The 23,269-nt window shown below is 25.2% G+C and overlaps 1 protein-coding gene across 2 annotated transcripts in view; it reads right to left on the minus strand.

Annotated features, from left to right (window-relative positions):
• LOC100205307 (protein-L-isoaspartate(D-aspartate) O-methyltransferase) overlaps positions 1–22,880 on the minus strand; it is a 44,614-nt gene extending 21,734 nt beyond the window's left edge. For both annotated transcript variants that reach the window (XM_065799868.1, XM_065799869.1), the window contains exons 1-6: positions 22,746–22,880; positions 19,787–19,899; positions 16,997–17,101; positions 2,525–2,556; positions 501–605; positions 247–367 (exon numbers count right to left, since the gene is read on the minus strand). In XM_065799868.1, coding sequence (XP_065655940.1) covers positions 247–367; positions 501–605; positions 2,525–2,556; positions 16,997–17,101; positions 19,787–19,892 — 469 coding nt within the window. In that variant the 5' untranslated portion in view covers positions 19,893–19,899; positions 22,746–22,880. The remainder of the gene's footprint in view (positions 1–246; positions 368–500; positions 606–2,524; positions 2,557–16,996; positions 17,102–19,786; positions 19,900–22,745) is intronic.
• Positions 22,881–23,269: the final 389 nt, after the last annotated feature.

Genomic DNA, 23,269 nt, shown 5'->3' on the forward strand with positions numbered 1-23,269 from the left:
TCTATAAAATGAAGAAAATATTCTTTATTAATTACTACTTTCTATAGCAATTATGATTTTCTTATAATTATGTAATGGCAATTTAAATTCCAATAACATTTTAAAACCATTTATGTAATGGCAATTTAAATTCCAATAACATTTTTAAACCATTTATTTACAATGGTAATATTTTTAATGACAATTTAAATTCCAAATTCCAGTTTTTATTATTAAACTTGTTAACTCGAAAACAAAAAAACATACTAATTAGCTTAACAACACCATTTGTAATAAGTTCTTTGTTTCCTTTCATAATGTTGATTTCGGATTGTTCCACAAGCTCACCAATATGATCAATTCCATATACTTTTCCAGTATTTCCTACCTTAAATTAGTGGTTTTGAAAAATGAAAATTAGTATATTCATATTTAAGAACATAATAATGTAATAATAAATCATGGTAACAACAAATTATCAATCATAAATTAAATTTTCTAAATACACTTCAAAAATATACCATATAAGCCATACATGCAGTAAGATAACCACTTCCTGAACCAACATCAAGTGCAACACTACCTTCTGTAAGATGATTTTCCAGATGTAACAAAGCATGTACATGCTAAAATGATAACTTTTTCAATTTAAAGCATGATTTGACATGGTTTTCCTATAGCACAAAAATCTTGGTATTTCCTAAGGTATATCCTTGGAGCAAAATGCATAAACACTGATGGGAAAATAAAAAAACATTTATGTCTCTTAAAACAGAAAATATATAATTTTTATTTAGGCAAATTTTTCCCTTCTCAAACTAAGTACTGCGATTTTCCACAGACATTTGTTAAATTAAAAATTTTTTTAATGATAAACACCATAAATTATGGATAGCATTGGTGTACACTGGATTTTTAAATGTTTGAGTTTTGACACTTACAGGCATTGTGCAAACTCCAAACTTTTGTATGTTTATGCTTTTATCAAAAAAGAATGTTTTGCAAAGAATTGGAGCGTTTGGAGCTTGGGAACAAAAAAACCTTTATTTTTGGGCCCACCCAGCCTTAATGTGGGAGCAACAAGTTTATAAAATATTTTCTTTACTATTTTTATCTAAATTTATATTCATTAACAAATTTCAAATTTCATGCAATAATTTCTTATTTTTCAAAAACTATGACCATATAAAGTTTTAACCCCCCTCAATTTGAGGGGGCTGTAAACATTGCAGGGTCATAAAAACTGAACACTAAGAGATTATGAAACTTAAAATTTGTTGATGAATTAGAATTTAGATTAAAATAGTAAAGAAAATATCTTATAAACTCATTGATCCCACATTAAGGGCTGGGTGGGCCCAAAAATTAGGGTTTTTTTGTTCCCAAGCTCCAATCACCCCAATTCTTTGCAAAACATTCTTTTTTATATAAGCATAAGCATACAAAAGTTTAGAGTTTGCAAAATGCCTGTAAGTGTCAAAACTCAAACATCTAAAAATCCAGTGTACACCACTGGATAGCTTCATGAAATTATGGTTATTATAGCTTCATGAAATTATGGTTATTATAGCTTCATAAAATTATGGTTATTATAGCTTCATAAAATTATGGATATATTCATGAAATTATGGATAGCATCATGAAATTATGGATAGCTTCATGAAATTATGGATAGCTTAATGAAAGCCAAAAATTTCTAAATGTGCAATAAACTTTGGAAAAAAAAAAGCTATTAAAGAGGAGACAGATTTTTTGAAGAAATCATTTGTAGGCCATGTGTTATCAAATCAGATTTCATCTACATCAAGTCTGACCAAGTGAAACCATTCATCAAGTCAGATTAAATAATTAATATTCTCTCAACTTTTTAACTCCAAAACATGAACCTTGAACAAGATTGCTGCATGAGAAACAAGTTAATGGCATTACTACCAGAGACATGGTGAGGAGGTTATCTTATATTTCATTTACTATTAAGAGGCATTAATGCTACAAATCTTTCATGTCATTAACTTAATATTGTTGCTACCATGGTTACTTTTTAACTTTAGATGGTACTTCACTCCTTGTATAATTAGTTTCATTTTCTGTTATTTTTAGAGGCAAATAAAATGTATCTTTATCTTTTATAGTAGGATTAAATTGCTACAATGCCAAATTAAAGCAAGGCTCATGATGAAAATTGAAAATATGTAATAAAAAAGAGTTAATAAAAATTTCTTAACAATAATGCTATAATAATTGTTTTTTTTTCCAATCTTTTGACCAGCTTCTCAACAATTTTTGCGAACTTTTGCCAAATGCACACCATAAAAGTTGAGATTTTTACACTATGAAAAAACCAAGTCAAACCATGCTTTAAATAGGAAATCAACATTAATATACAATATCAATATTTGATAGCCAAATAAAAACTCAGTTGTCAGTTAGGCATAAAATATTATTTAAAAAAATCAATTTGAAAAACAGTTATTTAAAAATAGGTGTATGGAGTGATTTACAACAAAAAAGCATTTAAAAACAATGAAAAAATAAAAAAACATACCATATGAGGAGCACTGATTGTAACTGAATAACCTATATAAATACATAAATATATATATATATATATATACACACATATATATATATATATATATATATATATATATATATATATATATATATAAAATATCTTATATGTAAAAAATAAATTACCTAGTTTTAAAAATAATAACCTATGTACTGTAGCTACCATAATTACTGTACCATTAAAACTTTATAAGTAGTTTTTTATAAAGTTAATTACTTCTTTTAAATTACTGCTTTAGCAATATCTTTACACTTGTTTAAATATTTAAAAATGACTAAAATGGCTTACCGCTTACGTTAAATGGATTATACATAAAAGGTGCGCCATTTTACGCATTAAAAACAAGGCCTGATAAATTAAACTTTACAAAACAATTATTGCTTAACTGAACGCTTTTGACTTTTGTAAAAAATATGAGCTGTAAAACGCTTTTTAACAAGGCCTGTCAAAGTTTTTTTTTTGGGGCAAATTTAGTTTTGTTAATTTATTTCTAAATCCTTAAATAAAGTTTGTAAAAAAAATTAAAATAAAATAGTGTTTTTGTTTAAACGGTAAAACTAATTAGTTTTTATTTAGGAAGTATTTTATTAAATACATTTAAACATTCTTACAATTTTCTTATGTTTAATTAATAATAGAAAATAGGGAAAACTTTGTGATGTTTTATTATTATTTTAGATTACTAATTTAGTTACTTTTCTTTTTATAGAATACTTGAATTATAAAAAAAACTAGAACTGTTGATAAAAATCAATAAACCAAATTTTGGCTAAAAAAGGGCTACTAAAAAATATTCCTTTATTTCATCAAAGGAATATTTTTAGTCGCTCTTCACAATTTTTGGTCAAAGATAGCAGTCGAAAAAGACTTATATGGTTAAAAAAAAAATTCTCTTTCAACTCTTTTTTTTAACATTTAAGCAACATCAATAAATTAATCGACATTTTTTTTTTTTTTTTTTTTTTTTTTTTGTAAGTTTTTGTTTATATTTGACGTAATGTATATAAATTACATATTTTTTTCAAATACAAACAAGGCTTCTAAAAGAAGATCAAATGATCTTATCGTCAGAAGCCTTTTACAAAACAGAGTACATAAAGTATTATAAAAACGCCTTTTTACAATAAGAGAGCGTAAAAAATTAACATAAAAATATTAAAATAGTACTTAGATAAATAGAAACAAATTGTCAACAAGTATAAAACAAAGATTGAACATACATTTCAAAATTATTATATATCATAAGACAAATTAAAAATATTCTAAGATATTTTCAATAGAGAGAATGAGATCTTTTAATTTAATTTTAAAAACAGAATAAGTTAGGGGTAAGCCGAAGTTAGACAAAATAATTTTGTTCCAGAGATGAGCTGCACGATAAGTGATACAGAATTGATTGAACTTTGTTCGACAGAGTGGTTTATTTAAATAGTTATTATTCCTCATGTTAAACTTGCTTAAAGGTTTTAAAATAAAAAGGTCTTTAAAAATTAAAGGAGATAAATCATACTTCCACATATAAACAAAAGATAAATTTTTATATACATTGAGTTTATAAACATTGAGGATTTTCATTTGATTGAAAAATATTGAGGAATTTGAGAACCAATCCGCAAAATTAATTACACAGACCGCATGTTTCTGACGGCGATGGAGACATTGTAACTTGCTTTGATCAGTACTACCCCAGGCAATAATTCCATAACTTATATAACTATGAATAAAAGAATAATAAAAATTAGTTAAATTATTTTTATCTAAATGAGTATGCGCCTTATATAGAATTCCAATACTTTTTGAAACTTTCGAGCAGACATGTTAATATGATGTTTCCATGTGATGTTCTCGTCAATGAAAACCCCCAGGTATTTAGTTACAGAATCTCTTTTTATTTCATTATGGTCAATAAATATTTTTGGTAAATTTTGGGGTAGAGAACGCTTTTTGGAGAGCGGGTGGAAAAAAATCCATTTTGTTTTGTTTACATTTAATGTTAATTTGTTACTTTTAAACCATTTAGATATGTTTTGAAGTTCTTTGTTCATAACGGAGAATAGTAGGTAGATGTCACTGTTAGATAGAAATAAGTTTATGTCATCAGCAAACATAATACTTAGAAGATTTGATGCTTTATGCAAGACGTTGATATATATTTAGAACAAAAGAGGGCCTAAGATGGAACCTTGTGGAACACCACAGGAAATATTTAAAAACTGTATATGATTAAGATCATTACAAGAAACAAATTGTTTTCTGTTGGATAAATAACTTTGAGACCATAACTCTTTTATTTATTCTGTAATAATTAAGTTTATAAAGTAAAATATCATGATCCACAGTATCAAATGCTTTTGAAAGATCGATAAAAATTCCTAATGTAAATTGAGATTTTTCAAAAGAATTGGAAATCTCACGTACCAACTGAATAATTGCATGCTCGGTTGAGTTATTCTTCTTAAAACCAAACTGATTGTTGTATAATAAATTATTTAAACTAAAATAATTAAATACTCTATTGAACATGATTCTTTCTAGTATTTTTGAAAATATAGATAAGATAGAGATAGGCCGGTCAGATTTGTAATCACCTTTAAATAGTGGAATAACTTTAGCAATTTTCAATTGATCAGGAAAGACTCCTTGTTCGATTGATGATTTAAAGACTTTAAAAAGAATATATTTTAATTGTTCAAAGCAATCTAAAATTATGTTACCATTGATTTCGTCCGGTCCAACTGCTTTATTTTTTTTTAGTGTTTTAAAGGCTTTTTCGAACTCATCAAATAGTAACTCTTTAGATAACTCATCCGAGTGAATGCAATTATCCATCGGTACTAGAAAATCTTTAAATAATGTTTCAGTGTTAGGAATTAATTTAGATAGTTTAGGGCCAATTTCAACAAAGAATTTGTTAAATTCGTGAGCTATTGTTTGAGAATTAACTATATTATTGTTATCTACTTTGATCATGTGTGGCAGGGAACCTGAGCACGGTTTTGATTTACCGATAATTTCTTTTATTATTTCCCAGGAGCGTTTACAAGTATTTTTGGCTTTATTGAGAATTTTAGAATAGTAATGTTTTTTTAAGTTTTTTCGAACTTTTTCAAAAAGATTTTTGTAGTCTTTGTATATTTTCTCATTGGCGAATGATTTGTTTTTTAGATATTTTATGTATAATTTCTGCTCAACTTTTGATGATTTTTTTAAACCTTTGGTAATCCAGTTAGAATTAATGTTTTTTTGATTTAATGTTTTTTCATGTAAAGGAAAATTGGCATCATAAACTGAGTAAAATGTATTAAAAAAATCATCGTAAATTTTGTTTGAGTTATCACTAAAGTCGATGTTCTTCCAATGAAGTAATGATAATTGTGTTTTAAATTGCTCAACATTTTTTTGGTTAAAGTTGCGTAATTTAACTTTTATGTTAGTTTTGGTCATAATTTTAGAGTTGAAGTTTATGATAAAAAAGATAGGGAAATGGTCAGATATGTCTGTTTTTAAAATACCTTTATTTAAGTCACTGTTAAAAATATCAGTTGTTAGAATGTTATCAATTAGAGTAGCCGATTTAGGAGTTACTCTGGTAGGGCGATTTATTAAAGGAATGGCTCCCATTTCAAAAAAAGAATCATAAAAATTTTTAACTTTAATGTCCGTAAAGTAATGGAAGCAATTCATATTGAAATCCCCTAGAATAAAATTTTTTTTTTTTTTCAAGAATGCCTATTTTGAAAAGGTTTTCTTCAAAATACATGCTCATGTTCTCGGCCACACCATTTGGGGGCCTATAGCAACAGCTCAGTAAAATGTTTTGTGATTGATTGTTTAGAATTTCAATAGTTAAAATTTCTTTGTCGCCGTCAGAAACATTCAAATCATTCCTAATATAATGCGCAATATTTTTCTTTACATAAATAAGAACTCCTCCACCGCGTTTATTGACAAGTCTCTCTTGAGAAATTAAATCAAGTAGTAAAGAAGATTAAAATTTAAAGTAGTTTTTAAATCTTTTTCCGTTATCCAGCTTTCGGTTAAACAAATTATATTTAAAAAATTGTTGGTTTCTTGTAACAAATTGAGAAGATTTTCAAAATTGCGGTTTAGGCTTCTAATATTTATATGAAGAATTCTTAGTTGATCAAACTTATTGCTTTTTGTATAATTATAAAAAAATTCTTCTAATTTGTTAGGATAGTAATAAGAACAATCCGTAATAATGTCATTGAAATAATTAATATCTGGATCAAATTTTTCATCAGATGCTGAAAAATTACAACTAAACGATTTAAAATCATTTGTTACAGACATTTTGATTGCGTTATAAATTAGAAGAACTTTCTTAACACTGTATGTAAAAAAAATTGTAAAAAAAATTATTTTTTATGATCTCTACAAAAAATAGAATCGAACTTGAGAATTGCGTATTTACCTTCTTTTCTCAATTTAATCACTTCATCCCAGAGTTTTTTACCCTTTTCCATTGTTTCCTTTGCAAAGTCTTCGTTAATAAACACACCTGTTCCGCGTAGTTTTTTTGAGTTTAGCAGAATTAACTTTTTATCATTGAAATTTAAAAGTTTTAAAACAATTGATCGCTCTTTTCCTGACTTTATTGACCCTGATCTGTGCGCTCTTTCAATTATAATTTCTTTATTAATTTGGAGTTTTTCAGAAAATATTTTTTTAACAATTTTTGTACTACCCTCCTAAGATTCATAAGGTAGTTCTTTAACACCATCTATTCGCAAATTGTTTCTTCGGGATCGGTTTTCGAGATCTACTAACTTTTTTTTTATATCTTTCAAAAAATTTGACTCGTTATTCGAATCAAGAAGTGTTTTTTCATTGTATAATTTTTTAACTTCGTCTATGCGTTTGTTAGTTTCTGATATCCTTTTCATTGAAATCTCCTCTTGGAAATCAATACTCTCTTTTAATTCACTGATATCTTTTAACATACCTTTTATTTTTATTTTGTCTTTGTTCAAATCGCTTTCAATTTTTTCTAGTCTTTCTGTTATTATTTTCATATTTGCACAAGTGATTTTTGCAAAGTTACTTTCTTGTTCTTTAAGTAGTTTTTCTGTTTCCTTTAAAATAGACTTTCTCTGTTCCTCTAACATGCTTTTCATTAGTTTTTCGATGTTTTTTATAGAAACTTCCATAGTAATTGGTCTGATGTAAATAGTGTAAACAGATTTTTAAAAATAATTAAATACTAAAAACTTAAAACTTTTTTTTTTCTTTTATTAATTCTTACACAGCAAAAAAAAACACGTCTGTTCACGAACAAAGCATGCGGCAAAAAAAAAAAAAACTTTCAAAAAAAAATTTTAATGTCATTTAAAAGTTAAATCAATTAAAATAATGTGGAAGTACATTAAGTTTTATTGTTATTTAAAAAATTGCAATAATAATGAATTTTTCTGACATATATATATATATATATATGTATATATATATATATATATATATATATATATATATGTATGTATATATATATATATATATATATATATATATATATATATATATAGATATATATATATATCAGGGCTTGTGATGAAGTGAGCGCGATCGCGCTCCGCTCATAAAACGCGCCCGTAAACGGTATATATTTATATATATTTATATATATATATATAAACATATATATATATATATATATATATATATATGTATGTATATATATATATGTATATATATATATATATATATATATATATACATATATATATAACGCTCGTTCAGCTTATAACGAGCGTATAAAAAACGCTCGTCCAATAGTTCAAGATTATTTTTTTATTTTCATAAAATATTTAAAAAAGATTTTTTATTAAAGATATTCTGTTATCAAACAACTGATATAAATATAAAAAGCACAACGTCGTTCTCTTTTGCACTAACGTAATAAATAAATGAGCAGTTTAAAGTCGTTAATCGTCACTAATTTCAATAATGGAATGTGCACGTGGAAACACAATGTGAACACAAAAATGCGCAAATAAAATAAGAATAGAAAATTAGAAAACCATTGTAAGAAAATTAAAACTGCGGAGTATTTTTAATCTTGAGAAAATATCAAGTAAAATTTATTTGATTTATTGTTTGTAATATTCCACACATCGTTTATGATAAAAATAAATATTAATAATACAGTAATTTTTAAAATTAGTTTTTGTTCATAGTATAGATTTTTTATTAACTATTATTTATTTTAACTCAAATTTAAAACAATTCTGTTTAGAATGTTTGCAATTAAGGACATTCGAAAAGAAAACTAAGTAATGATGTCAATATTTATTAAATGGAAAGTTATTATTCTTATTTATTATTATTTCAAATTATTCTTGTGTTATATTTTTAAGATAAAAAAACGTAATTTAAAAAAGAAATTTTAGAAAAAAATTAAATAATTAATTTGAATAAAAAATATCAATAAATATAAAAACCATTAACCGTTAATTAAGTTTACAGAGTAACATTTTAAAATACATATATCAAAACAACGAAGCAAAACTAAGTCACTAAAATACTTCAATACTAAATCAATAAGAAGTTGCGTTTTTGTTTGATATTATTTTTTTATAACATAAATAGTTAAAAATAAAATCACGATCTGACAATATACAAGAAGTTTGGAAGTATAAAAATCTCTTTCGTTGAAGTAGTTTCATAAGTGTGATACTAATTCAAACATTTTTTGACGAAAAAATTATGTAACAAATAAAAAAAGATATAAAAAAGAAAAAGCTTTTTATGAGTATCGCCTTTAGCAATTTTCATAATCGCGCTCGCCGACGTTATCTCGAGCGCACATAATTATGCCGGATGAAAACATATTCTAATTTTACGAGCGCGATATAACACGCTTGACGATTTTCTTCATCACAAGCCCTGATATATATATATATATATATATATATTTGTTGAATTTAATTAAAACGGCAGCGTATAAACTTTTTGTTTTAAATATATTTTTGATGTTATTTTATATTTACAATATTTTGCTGACCTATAGCGGTCAGCATCATCAGGTGTAATAAAAAATGTTACAAAAAATTGCTAATTAATTTCAAAATTAAATTCAACAAATATGAAAATATCGTATAACAAGAATATGATTTTAAAAGATATATATATATATATATATATATATATATATATATATATATATATATATATATATATATATATATATATATATATATATATATATATATATATATATATATATATATATATACATATATATGAGCCCATGAGATGCATAGTGGTATAAGTCACTTTTTTCAATATTTTGAATTATTGCCACCAATACTTAGCATTTTGCTTATTACATGTTAGAGTCTAATAAAATAAGTCTAATGATATTGATAATGATTTTTATTTACTTCCTCTAAAACAGTTTGATGATTTATGATATGATGTCTACTAAATGCCTCTGTATCTTAAAACAAGATATGAGTGACTTATACCACTATGCATCTCAGGGGCTCATATATAGATACATACATACATACATATATATATATATATATATATATATATATATATATATATATATATATATATATATATATATATACATATATACATATATATATATACATATATATATATATATATATATATATATATATATATATATATATATATATATATATATATATATATATATATATAATAAGAAATTTTTCTTACTCTTTCACTAACAAAAGCAAAATACAAGAGTTATGTCTCCCAACATTTACATAAGCAATCTAACTATAGGATTAATTGTTACAATACTAATACAATACCTTTTGATAATAAAATTTAGTTGTAATAGCTAGAACTTTTAGGTACCAAGTTATTGCTAATGTTTTTGAAATGTTACAAAAACCTATTTTATAACTCAGTGGCGAATTTTATAACTCGGAAGCATATCTTAATTTTTTCAACATGCTCCTTTTATGTAATTAATATTCAATCCAACATATATTATTTAAAAGAATAAAAAATTTTTTACAATAAATTTTAAGGTCCCCGCAAGGCGTTTAAAACACCCAACATTTTTGTCTAAAATCGAACTGGCAGGGACCCTAAAAATTATATATATATATATATATTTTTTTTTTTTCTCAAACTTTTTTTTATATAAATGGCCAATTTATAAATCGATTTGCGAGTTTCATTTCAAAAATTGAAAAAGATATGAAATCCCCAAATGCAAATGAAACTCCCCAAATGTTGAACTTATTATATTTATTATATTATTTACTTAATAAAAATTACAATAGAGCCCAGAGTCCCTGGCCTTAATTTTACATAAGGACTCTGGGTTTAAAATTAATAAGTTCCTATACCCTAAATTTTCCAATTTTTTTCATATAATCCATGTCTCCCAATACTTTTTGATCTCCTAGACACCAGATAAATAGCATTCTTGTGACTTTAAAATCCAAGTTTTTCCTACTTTTTTTAAATTAATTTTGATTTTAATGGCATATAAAACTTTTGAAAAATAAAATTTTTGAAAAATGAAATGTTTTTATGATAAAACTGAGCATCAAATAAATAAACATTTTAAACTGTTTAAAATGAACATACATGAATTTAATTAATAGATTTGTTTTCATTTTTTAGTCACTGTTAAGTTTTATATGAAGTAATTATACAAAAACTTGTTCAAAAATGTCAAATCTCATTTAATGCATTTAATTTGAACAAAGTTTCCGTATGTAAAACTGTTTTTTCCTATAGGGTAGTTACTCTTTAGACATTAAATGTTTTTTTTAGCGATGTGAAATGCTCTAATTTATGTGAATTTGCTTCCAAGAATTTAAAATATGGTAGTAATTGTTTAGTTTTTTTTTTAAATCAGTGTGACTCTATTTTCATAAATTTTACCTCACATCTGGTCTTAAATTGTACTAACGCTACCATTTTGACAACTAAAACAGGCTTGTTTAAATAAAACACCATTCTTGATTTAAATAAAAAATGCTTAACGCATTAGCTTAATGTGAATTTGACATCATAAAGTTCTTTCTTTTTTAATGGACATTTTTAAATTAGCGCAATATAATAATTACTCTATTATGCAAATATATTATAGAATTTAATATTATGTAAATATATTATGGAATTTGATATTAAATAACTAAATTAAAAACTGCATTTTTTTTTAATATTTAATTTAAACTTGTTTCTTACTTTTTTCATCATTTGTATAATGAATTAAGATTTTTAGCAAAAATTAAAAAAAAAGCTAATTTTTTTTAAAAGTAAAATTTTATTATTAAACAATATTTAGTAATACTTTTAAATAAAATTAAAATTAGATTTTTTTTTATTTTTAACTTTATCTAAATTTATTTCATTTGTAAAAAGCACATATATCAAATGTAATTCAAACTTTGGTAACAAACTTTTTTTACATAATGGTCATTCAAATGTTTAAGTAGTTTTTATACAGTTGACACTTGATTCTCGAACTTTTGTGTATCGTAAACTTTATTTCAGGTCCCTTGCACACTTGTCTAAGCCAAAATTTTCTTGATATCTCAAACTTTTGATTTTCAAACTTTTTTCCCAGTTCCCTTAGAGTTCGGGATATCAAAAGTCAACTGTAACACTTCTTTTATCATACCACCTAAAATAAACCTTTTAACTAATATAGACAATAAAAGATAACTAAAATGTTATATAACTGAAATTGCTTTAAGGGGAACATAAAATAGCTTAACGCATACATAAATTACAAACTGCATAATACTTCAAAACAAGGCCTGCTAAAAATCCGCAAGAAAGTCTTTTAAAAAGTTCCAATTTCAAAATGTCAAAACCGTTTTTTGACGAAAGAGGAGCAAGCTCTTTTTGTGTATCATAGTGGCAAAATTAACTCAATGCTGAATGTGTAAATATGTAAAATGAATGTGTTTAAAAATAGAATTCCTAAACAAACATTAAAAAGGCATGTGAATCATCAAAATATATTTACAAATGAATCAAACAAACAGATAGCAGTAACTTACCTCCTAAAGTCAAAAAAGAGTTAATCACAGGCCTTGTTAAGAAGCATTATGCAGCTCGCATTTTACCTGCGAAAAGGCAATTTGCCTATACGTTCAGCAGTTTTGCATTATGCAAAAACTTTGATCTTTTAGAATATTTAAATTATCTTTTGATATTGTTTATGTAAAAGCATTTAACCGCAATTGTAAACTAATGGATTTTTTGTTAAAGAAACAGTTTGTTTAATAATTTTTTTGTTGTTGTTAAAAATTAGTTAAAGAAAATAAAGTGTTTTAAGTTTTATCATAAGGAATTAAATATATAAATTCCTTTTAAATATATAAATTATTTTTTGTCATAATAGTTTAAAAAATGCACAATCTATTTTGATGTATATATTTTATTAAAAAGATATTTTGTTTATTGTTAACTCAATAACGTAAAGTTTTAATGACGCTCGTTAAATTTATAAAAATAAATTATGATCGAATATGTTATCGGTAACTGATAACATAACTCTTTATTGTTTAAAAACACTATTGAAAAGAGTTCACAAAATAAATAAGAAAATATTTATTAACAGTTGATAAAATAACCAAAAACCAACTGTAAAATTAAAAGAAAATAAACAAATATTATGTTACATTTTATGAAAAATATATTTTTCTCAAAATAAAAATTAGTTCATAATTGAAAAAAATGATTTTTCAAATAGGAACTTAGATTTTATTCGAAACTTGTTAAGGTGAGACAAAAAAAAATGTCTGTATGATTTTTAACATGTTAATAAAATAACTTTAATTACAATGTGGTACTTGAAAGAAATGTCGTAACAAGGCCTGTAATCATGTTTTGAACCTGGAATCTTGTATGTTTGGAATAAATACAATAGATCTACAATAGGCAATTAGCATTGCTAAAAAAAAAAAAAAAAAAGCACCTCATCAGTTCATTAAAGATGTTGGTATGGTTGAAAAGAAGTGGTATTAAGAATTTATGAAACACAATCCCAGTCTTTAGTTTGAGATTGACTGAACCAACTTCTATGTCAAGAACCATAGGTTTCTGTAAAGAGGTTGTATTACTTTTCAATAAACTTACTGAGCTTATTGATAACTACAACATTACTACTGATTTCTTTTCAAAGTAAATGAAACTAGAATCAGAACAGTTTAGAAACCAAGAAAAGTGCTAGCTCTAAGAGGTAAACACCAGGTAGGAGGTACAAAAAGTGGTGAAAGGGGTGTTGATACAATTGTGGTATGTTGTATGAATGCTGCTGGATCTTTTATATCTTATATATTGTATGATATATAAACATTGAAGATTTAAAAAAATTCATTTGGATGTTCTGATAATGTTTGGATAAAAATAGATTTATTTACTTCATGAATTAGTCATTTTATAGGCTCACTTTCTTTTAAATCTCTTACAGAAAGCCCAGAACAAAAAACAGTCTTCTACCTCTTGATGAGCATTCAACACTAACAAAAATCCTTTAAGCTAGTTCTAGCTTGATATCATAATAATGTTTTCTTTACCATCACATATTACTAATAAGCTACAACATTTAGATCTTTTTTCGAAGCTTTAAATTCTAAACATAATATTGCTTGTAATAAATGGATGCAAACCCACCCAGGCAGATGTATGACTCAATTTCAAGTACTGTTCGGCGAAGCTTACTCAAAGTTGTTGGCATGGAAATTGCTATATATAGATTTAGAGACACTGGGATATGGCCAGTAGACAACTCAACTTTTCAAATGGACTTTTAACCTTCTGAAATACTCAGAAGTAATATTAAAATAAGTTAATGCAAATACTTAAAAAACAGTATGTTTTGGCATTATTTACTTTTTTTATAGAATTTTTTTACTTTTTTTCTACAAATTGTTCAAATATCATAATTGTTTTAATTTTATATTTTCTAGTTTGATATTTCATTATTTTTATGATGAACTTCTTTTTAAAAAATTTTCTCCACATGCAGTGCAAATTCTTCACTAAAGAAAAAATAAAAACATCTAGGGCTGCTCTTATTGACACACACTGCATATCAGGGCTGGAAAAATCGTTTTTTTTACATAAACGTTGACATTCCTTTTCTTATTTATTGATTAACATCTAACCTAAGAGGTATATGTAGTGGTAATGTGGTAGTGGTGTAGTGGTAAAGCGCTCGCTTCATAAGCGAGAGGTTCTGAGTTCGATCCCCACCACGTCCCTGGTAGTACCGCGCTCAACTTGTTTCTCCGCGCAGCGGCTTTGTTCCTCAAGGTTTGTGTTTCGGAATTATAGAGTTGAGAGAGGGTTATAACCACTATTAAGCGGCCTCCTCATCTGTAGTGGCCTTCTAGGCCTTGAGGAGGTGAATAACAAACAAAAAAAAAAATGTCAAATAAGTTTTATTTTCAATTCTTTTAATTTTTAATTTTTTTTATTCAAATAATTTTTTATCAAATTATAAGAGAGTTTTATTTTCAAATAATTTTTATTCTAGTTAATAAGATATATAATAATTAGATATATCAAAGATGCTTATTGAATTTTATCAACTTTTTATTAATTCAAAACAATATTTCACACATTTGCAAAGTGCGTGCAAATTAATGATAACTAATACCCAATACCTTATGAACTGCAATTAAAAATAACTTATCCATTAATACCAACCCTCGGAATTAGGAAAAACGAGGTTGGCAATAAAATGCCGACCTCAAACTGTTAGAGGTCTGCAAAAAAATTTGATACAAAGGGGTTACCATAAAACATAGAAACAAAGTTGGTAATTTTTTGCCAACCTCAAATATTTTAAGGTCAGCAGTTAGGTCAGCCGAATGCCGACCCTAATTCCGAGGGTTGATTAATACAGAATAGTGAATTTTTTTCAATTTAGTTTGTTAAATTTATTTAGTTATAAAAAAACATATCAACTTGAAGAAAGTAAAATAAAAAGGAACTAGAAATAAATTTTTTTTATAAAATAAAAAGTTGTTTAGACATTTCTTTTTTAAAACATTTAAAAATAATATAATATTAAGTATTTAATAAGTTATTATATTAAGTTATTATTAAACACTTAATATGATATTATTATATTTATAATATTAAGTATTTAATAATAAAAATATCATATTATTGGTGTTGTTAAACTCACAATAAAAAATGAAAACATAATAGTAAACATAATAGTTCTCTATATTCTATTAAATTATATTTCTGCAAATCTTAAAAATCTTTTCGAAACTTTTTAAAGTGCAAACAAACTTTAGTTTAACAATAATAAAAAAACTAAAAAAAAACTTTTGAAGTAAGCAATGTTTTAGCATGGTTTCTTTTATAGTAATTAAAAATTCATTTTAACTAAAAGTGTGCATGCTTTTGTAAACGCATGTAAAAACCATGCTAAAACATAATTACTTCCTTCAGTTGTGTACTTAATTACTTAATTTAAAAGTTATTGAAGAAAGTAATCATGTGCATGGTTTCTTTTAAAGTCGTTGAAAATGTGTTTTAAATTTTAGTAACTAAAATTGTTTTTTTTATAACAAATATGCGTTTTTTATAATGAATAAAAAACTATCGATTGCATAATTATTTAGAAAAAAAAGTAATGCTTTCATTTTAAAAAATTTCAAGCAAACACGAACATTTTTGTAAGTAAAAGAAAGGAAACATGATCATCAATGAAAAAAAAAGAAAAGTAGGTTTTTTTATTTTGTTTGTTGCAACTTTACAGTTACAATTTTTATATATAATATGTTATACAATACTATGTTATATAATACTATGTTATACAATATTGTATACACTACAATGTTAGTTGCAACTTTACAGTTGTTGCACACTTGTGTAATACGCAAGCGTACAAGTTGTCAATCAATCGTTATCTTGCTCTACAATCTTCAACTTTTCTCTTCCAGTAACTTCTAACTTATTATTAAATTAGTGGTTGCTTGCAGCCTTGTTGGAAGCGAAGATGTAAAAAAAAAAAAAAAACATACAAAATGTGCACATACAAAAAGTATATCTAAGAAGGTTTTCCATAATTTTATTTTCATAATCAAAATTTTTCCAACAACATAATTTATTTGCTTAAGCATAATTGTCAAAATAGTTTTTAGTTATTTTGTGGCTTGCAGTCTTGATATTCCAATCAAAGTATTTTCTTAATAAAAGTATTATCTTTACTTTCAAAATAAACTTCTCATTAAAAAAACAAATAGCTCCAGTACTATTGTATTAACAAGTAGTCCTTATAAAGAAACATTAACTAGTACAGCTTTACCATGACCAAATAAAAAGATAAAGCAGAACAGACAGTGTTTAAAAAAGAAAAGTAAATTTAACTGAAATTATATATATCAATTTAACTCAAATTATATATATATAACTAAATTTAACTCAAATTATAATTATATAATTTTAGTTCAATACCTATGCTTTGAGGCGCATCAAAATATGGATTTTGTCTACTGAAGTGACCTCGATCCACCTTCAGCATAGCTTCTTCTACTCTTGGCGAGTTAAGAATACCATTTTCTAAATATGTGAAAAAATATACAAAATCTGTCAATGACTGCAGTGGTCTTTCTTATATTACACACTTTCTATAAGTTTATCCAATTATTCAACAACAAAAAAAAAAGCAAAAATCATCATAAAAAATATTACACAAAAATTATAAAACACATTAATATTACCTAGCTGTCTGAAAGTCTTGGTCTGAAAGTTAGTGGTTAGTCCGCATCAACCATTTCTATACTTATTCTTTATTTCAATCATTTTTAGTAAGTAGTAGAAAATAAAAATCATTTATGAAGTTTCAGACCATAATTTTATTTTTAGACTATTTGCAGCTTATTAGGACTAATTACCTAAATACATTAATAACATAAGTATCTCTACATTACATATGTGGAACAAATTTCTACCAGTGTTTTGAAGTATTTAGAAATTTTTAAAAACTCTCTCTAATTTGTTTGTTATAGTATATTATAGAACTTTAAAATTGTTTAACTTTGTATTTTAAAAAATCCAAAAAGACTTACAAAATAAATAAATGTGTATGCACAAGGATTTAAACTATAGCGATTCACTTGCTGCGAGCTTCTGCCACTATAGCGAATTGTTCAACAAATTTCTTAACACTAATTAATAAAAAAAGACTTTAAAGTGGCAAATAAATGCTATAATTCAAAATTAAGGAGATATTGCTGCAATGCAAATTTCAAGTAAAAGTAAACTGTAAAACATTATAAATGTTAGAAACTTGCATTCATATACTTTTGTTTACATTTTCTCATAAAAAAAGTGCTGCAACTCTTTTTCGCCATTACCTCAGTTGCAATGGCTGCCAAGAATTTGTATCAAACACGCTCTAAAGGGCACTACCAACAATATTATATTCAGCATTAATATAAAGAGAAGTATCTCTATCATGACATATATGCAACAAAATACTTCCGGTGTTTTGATGTTTTAAGAAAAAAAAAGTTTTTAAATTCTCTTTTGTTTCTTATAGTATCTTTATACCAGCTATGCATATATCTATATAAATTTTAAAATGTTTTTATTTTGTATTTTGGAAAGTTGAAAAAGATAAGAAAAAAATTAAATGTGCAAGCAAAAGGATTTGAACCCCCGCGATGCACTTTAGAAGTGCAGCAAGCTAACAGCTTCAGCCACTAAGGCATACTATACAAATTAATTTTTAACAGAGTTCAATAAATTAAAGCCGGTATAAGAGACCTGATTTATATCTAGGAATTGTAATAGCAGTTAACTTTCATTTTGGTTTTAGCAACTTTTTACTTTGTAAGAAGCTTTTTTAAAAAAATATATTTTATTATAAAATTGGTACTGCAATATTTTGTTGGAAAAAAAAAAAAAAAAAACTTTTTGAAAGCCATTTGAATTAAATAACTTTGATCTTTACTTAAGTTTTTATATTATTGAAATGCATTTAAATAAAGTAACAAATCACTGCTAATGATTTTTTATAAAAATATTTATAATATGTATTTTTTTTTATATTTATATAAGTATGTATTTTTTATTATAAATGTCTTTAAATAAAATAAAAAAAGATTATATCAACTTTCTAAATAAACAATTTAATTATTTTTTTATTTGTTTTACATAACTGCGAAGAATTGTTAAGATTTTTTTTTTTAACTTTTAAATGTGCGCATTTATTTAACAATCGTTAGATGTAAGTTGTTATTTTATTTAAAAAGGGTTTCATATATTATTATATTATAAAAACAGTAAAGATAAATGATTCAAAGTTATTTATTCTAAACAATCTTATCATTATAGTTTGTCATTTATTTTAGTTAAGTTTTAATTTTATTTGTTTTTATTTTAGTTTTTAAGTTATTTTTATTTTATCTTTCACAATTTTTTTTTATGAAGATTAATTTGCTTCATTACAATAAGCATTTTTTTAAGTTTCTTCATAGTTAAGATAAATTTTTCAGCGCGTTTTTAAAATGTATACAAATTTTCAAAACATATTAACAGCCGTGGTCAAGTTTTAAAATCAAATAGTATTTGCATGGTCATATTATGACGTGAAATAGCACACCTTCCTGGCCAAGCCTAATTATAAATAACTAAAAAAATTAAAATAAAATAAAAACTTAAACTGGAGTGTTATAAAATATTGGGTCCAAAAGCCGAGTCATAAAAACTAGTTGTTTTATTAATTTTTAAGCAAAATTTGTATGCCATCTTTCTTGTGTCAACTATATTGCAGAGCGAGGTATCAAGCTTATAAGAGACATTAAAGACAGATGTTTTGATCCAGTAGAGAGATAACAACTTGCTCAAGTTGTGGAAAAGCATCGAAACAGCTTTAAAGGTTATATCATATGTTTTGCATTTTAAATACAATATAGAGTTCTGTATCAAAGTATTATTTAGGAAACCAGGTCAATATTAAAATTGAGATATCTAGGAAACTGTTTAACATTTTGGGCCAAAAATTTTTTTATGAACTTTTTATTGTAACATGAAACACACAAAGAAGTTTGAAAAATATATGAGGAACCGTGGTTCAACATTTTTGAAACTTTGGGTGATTCAATGTGGAATTACCCAAGAGCAATAATAGATTGATCCAATAAGACTTATTTTTATCAAGTCTAACAAAGTTTTGTTTTTATAGATTATCATATATTACTTTAATGAACAAATATGTTCCACAATTACCATGATACTTACTTTTCAGTGTGTAAACTAAATCATTATTATCTTTTCCATGAGATCGCCAGGCCATTTTCCTTGTGAAAAGTAATGAAAATGTAAAATATTTCACCCAAATTCTCATAGATTTTCTAATATATAAAAATATTTTAAAAACAATGGTATATTGCAGAAAAATGAATTTTTTATTATATTTTAAATTAAAAACTTTCTTAAATTTAAAAAATAACAATTTATAGAAAAAATGTAAAAAAATATATATATATAAATATTATAACTATTTATAAATTAATTTATATAAAATTATGCTGTAAATTATATTATAATATATTTAAACATAATTATAAAAAAAAATATTTTAAAGACAAAGTAATACTATATTGATTTATTGTTTATATTTATCTCTTCGTATTTTTATAATGTATTTTTATAAATTATTTCTAAAACTTTAAAAAAAATTGTTTCAAAAAACTGATTTAAATTATAACCTTTATTGCAAAGGGTTTGTGGGGTTTACTTTATTTAGAAATTAAGACTTATTAGAAGTTATTAAGAACCAGGACTTCAGGATTTTCAAATGCATATTGTTAGGTACACGGAAATCTGTATTTTACAGAACCGAATTTTGTGCTAAAAATCTGTGCCAACTTTTTATTTAGTTAGCATACAAGAAATGTTTTGTTGCATAACATTTTAGATATTTTTTTGATATCAACATAGATAATATTTAGAAAACTGAATAGTTAAACTTTTATACTGTTAGATTTATAATTATATTAGCTACCTTTATTGCTGAGTTTTTTAATGTCAGAAACTTTGTTGTACTTTGGACATAAAATTAATGTCAAAGATATGCTCTTTTTTTTTTCTATCCTAATCTTTTTTTTAAGTTTTCTTTTTACCTATGCACCTGTCAAACTTCATTGAAAAAATTTTGTAGCAGATTGTCTATTTTTTGTCACACTTTTGGTACCTAATTTTCATCTTCTCTTAAGTGGAAAAAATTCCATTCAACAATTTGTCTGTTAATTAATTGTCTGTTATACCCAAAATGTAGTGAATATAGCAAAAAAATGGACAAATAACTTTGAACAGGATAGTAATAATTTTTAGGATTTTTGCAATCAACTCTTTTTATGCAATATACAAACTTGACAACAACACATTTATCCCAGCTCAAGTGCTTTTGCCTTTCGTTGTATCATCTAAGTTTTAACAGTAACAGTTTTATCTATTATAGACAGCAAACTTTTATCTTCAGCAAGTTATACTTTAAGGTAAAAGTGACACCTAGAGAAACAAAAATCAGAGTAGTGTATCATATAGGCATAAAAATAAAATTAGAAATTGATTGCATCATGCTAAAATTTAAGCCAATATTTGCCAAAGACAGACATCCAAGTGCCAAAAAATGGATGAAAAAGAAAAAAGAAAGTTAGAACCTAAGCTATACAAACTAAATTTTGATGAAATTATAAATTCATATAAAAACTTGTCCAAAGACCAACTTTATGATTTTTTTTTTTTTTTTTTGTTATTCACCTCCTCAAGGCCAAGAAGGTCACTACAGATGAGGAGGCTACTTAATAGTGGTTATAACCCTCTCTCAACTCTATAACTCCGAAACACGAACCTCGTCGAACAAGGCCGCTGCGCGGAGAAACAAGTTGAGCACGGTACTACCAGGGACGTGGTGGGGATCGAACGTGGAACCTCTCTTTAGATTTAGAGGTTAGGAGTCATGTTAATAAGTTAATGTCATGTTAGGAAGATTTGTTAGGAAGATTTGTTAGGAAGATTTGTTAGCAAAAAACTACACCATTAATGGTGCAATTCAAACACATCCAAGCCTATAATGTATAATGGCAGAGTAAAAAAAATGACTTAGTTTACACTATACCTTACTGGAAAGATGATGAAATGGATATCGAAGCTGTTGATCATTGCATGAAAAAGATCCAACTTGTTGCAAATGTTTCTGGAGAGTTACAGTTTTATTAATTGTACATTATGTTTTAAAACACTACAAAATTATACATTTGAAATTTATACATTAAAAATACTGCAAGTTTTATGAATTGCTAAAAATTGTACTGCAAGTGTTGCAACTTGTAAAAAAGTACTACAGGTGTTGTGACTTGCTAAAAGATAATGCAAGTTTTGTGACTTGCTAAAAGATACCGCAAGTATTGTGACTTGCAAAAAAGTACTGCAATTGTTGTGACTTACTAAAAGGTACTGCAAGTTTTGCGACTTGTAAAAAAGTACTGCAAGTGTTAAGACTTGCAAAAATGTACTGTAAATGCTTAATAAAAAGGGGTGATAGAGAAAATTTTGGGTTGGTATTAACTGTTAATTAACAATCTTAAAAACAAATTTATGATACATACTTTCAATATAATCTTGAAAATAGGTGGAATGGAGTATAATTTTTTTAAATTAATAAATGATCACCCCTTGTATCGAGTATCTGCAAGTACTACAACTGTTGTGACTTGTTATGTACTTTTAATAGATGACTCTGGCATCTATACCTTTTTACATCTTCACATGGTGTCAATTGTTAAAAATAATTATTAAATAATTTCATTAATTGAGTTTATCATTTAACTGTAATCATTTAATTGTTATCATTTAATTGTAATCATTTAATTGTAATCATTTAATTGTAATCATTTACTAAAAGCCAAGACAAACCTATATGAAACAAAACATCATTAAAATGATCAAACATTATTTCTTGACAATAACATTTTATTCTTTTTAGTTTGAAACAGCCTTTTTGTTAATCAAATTTTTATCAAGCATTATATGAAAGATTTCAAAATTTATAAAAGTTGGTAAAAACTTTGTTCTGACTACCTTTTTTACCACTATTGACTGATAATAGAAATCCCTCAGTAGTAGGAGAATATTTTAGTAACTTATTCTTCAATTCATCAAAACAATGTTTAAATTATGCTAAATAATAAATTACCTAAATCTCTTCTAAAATTCTATATTGAGCTTTAAATTAAAAATATGTGCGTGCTTTTTCAACATAAGAAACATAGATAAGCACTTTTAAGATTTTATATTTATTCACAAAACCGCAAAAGTTCTTTTAAATAACAAAAAAAATTTATTAAGTTACACCGCAATATTTTGCTTAACTAAGGCCATACTTTGTAGTTTTAAAACTGTAGTTTCGAATCGTGGAATTATGATTACAGGGATTTGCGCCTCATTATATCATTTAATTTCGACATTGTATCATTACATTTTGATAGTGCCAGATTAACCCTTAGACAAATAAGGCACATGCCTTAAGGCCAGCAAAAAATCCAGGCCAAAAAAAATTTATACATAAATTTATATTTATGTCTTATCTTTATTGATGAAATTATTATAATTATTATACACATTTTGTTTATATATCAATTTTACGATGTCAAAAATTGTAACTAATTCATTCTTATAAGTGATAATTTTTTTCTTCTAAAATATCGATTTAAAATATTT

Source organism: Hydra vulgaris, chromosome 06 (assembly GCF_038396675.1).
Source record: "Hydra vulgaris chromosome 06, alternate assembly HydraT2T_AEP".
Lineage (NCBI taxonomy): Eukaryota > Metazoa > Cnidaria > Hydrozoa > Anthoathecata > Hydridae > Hydra > Hydra vulgaris.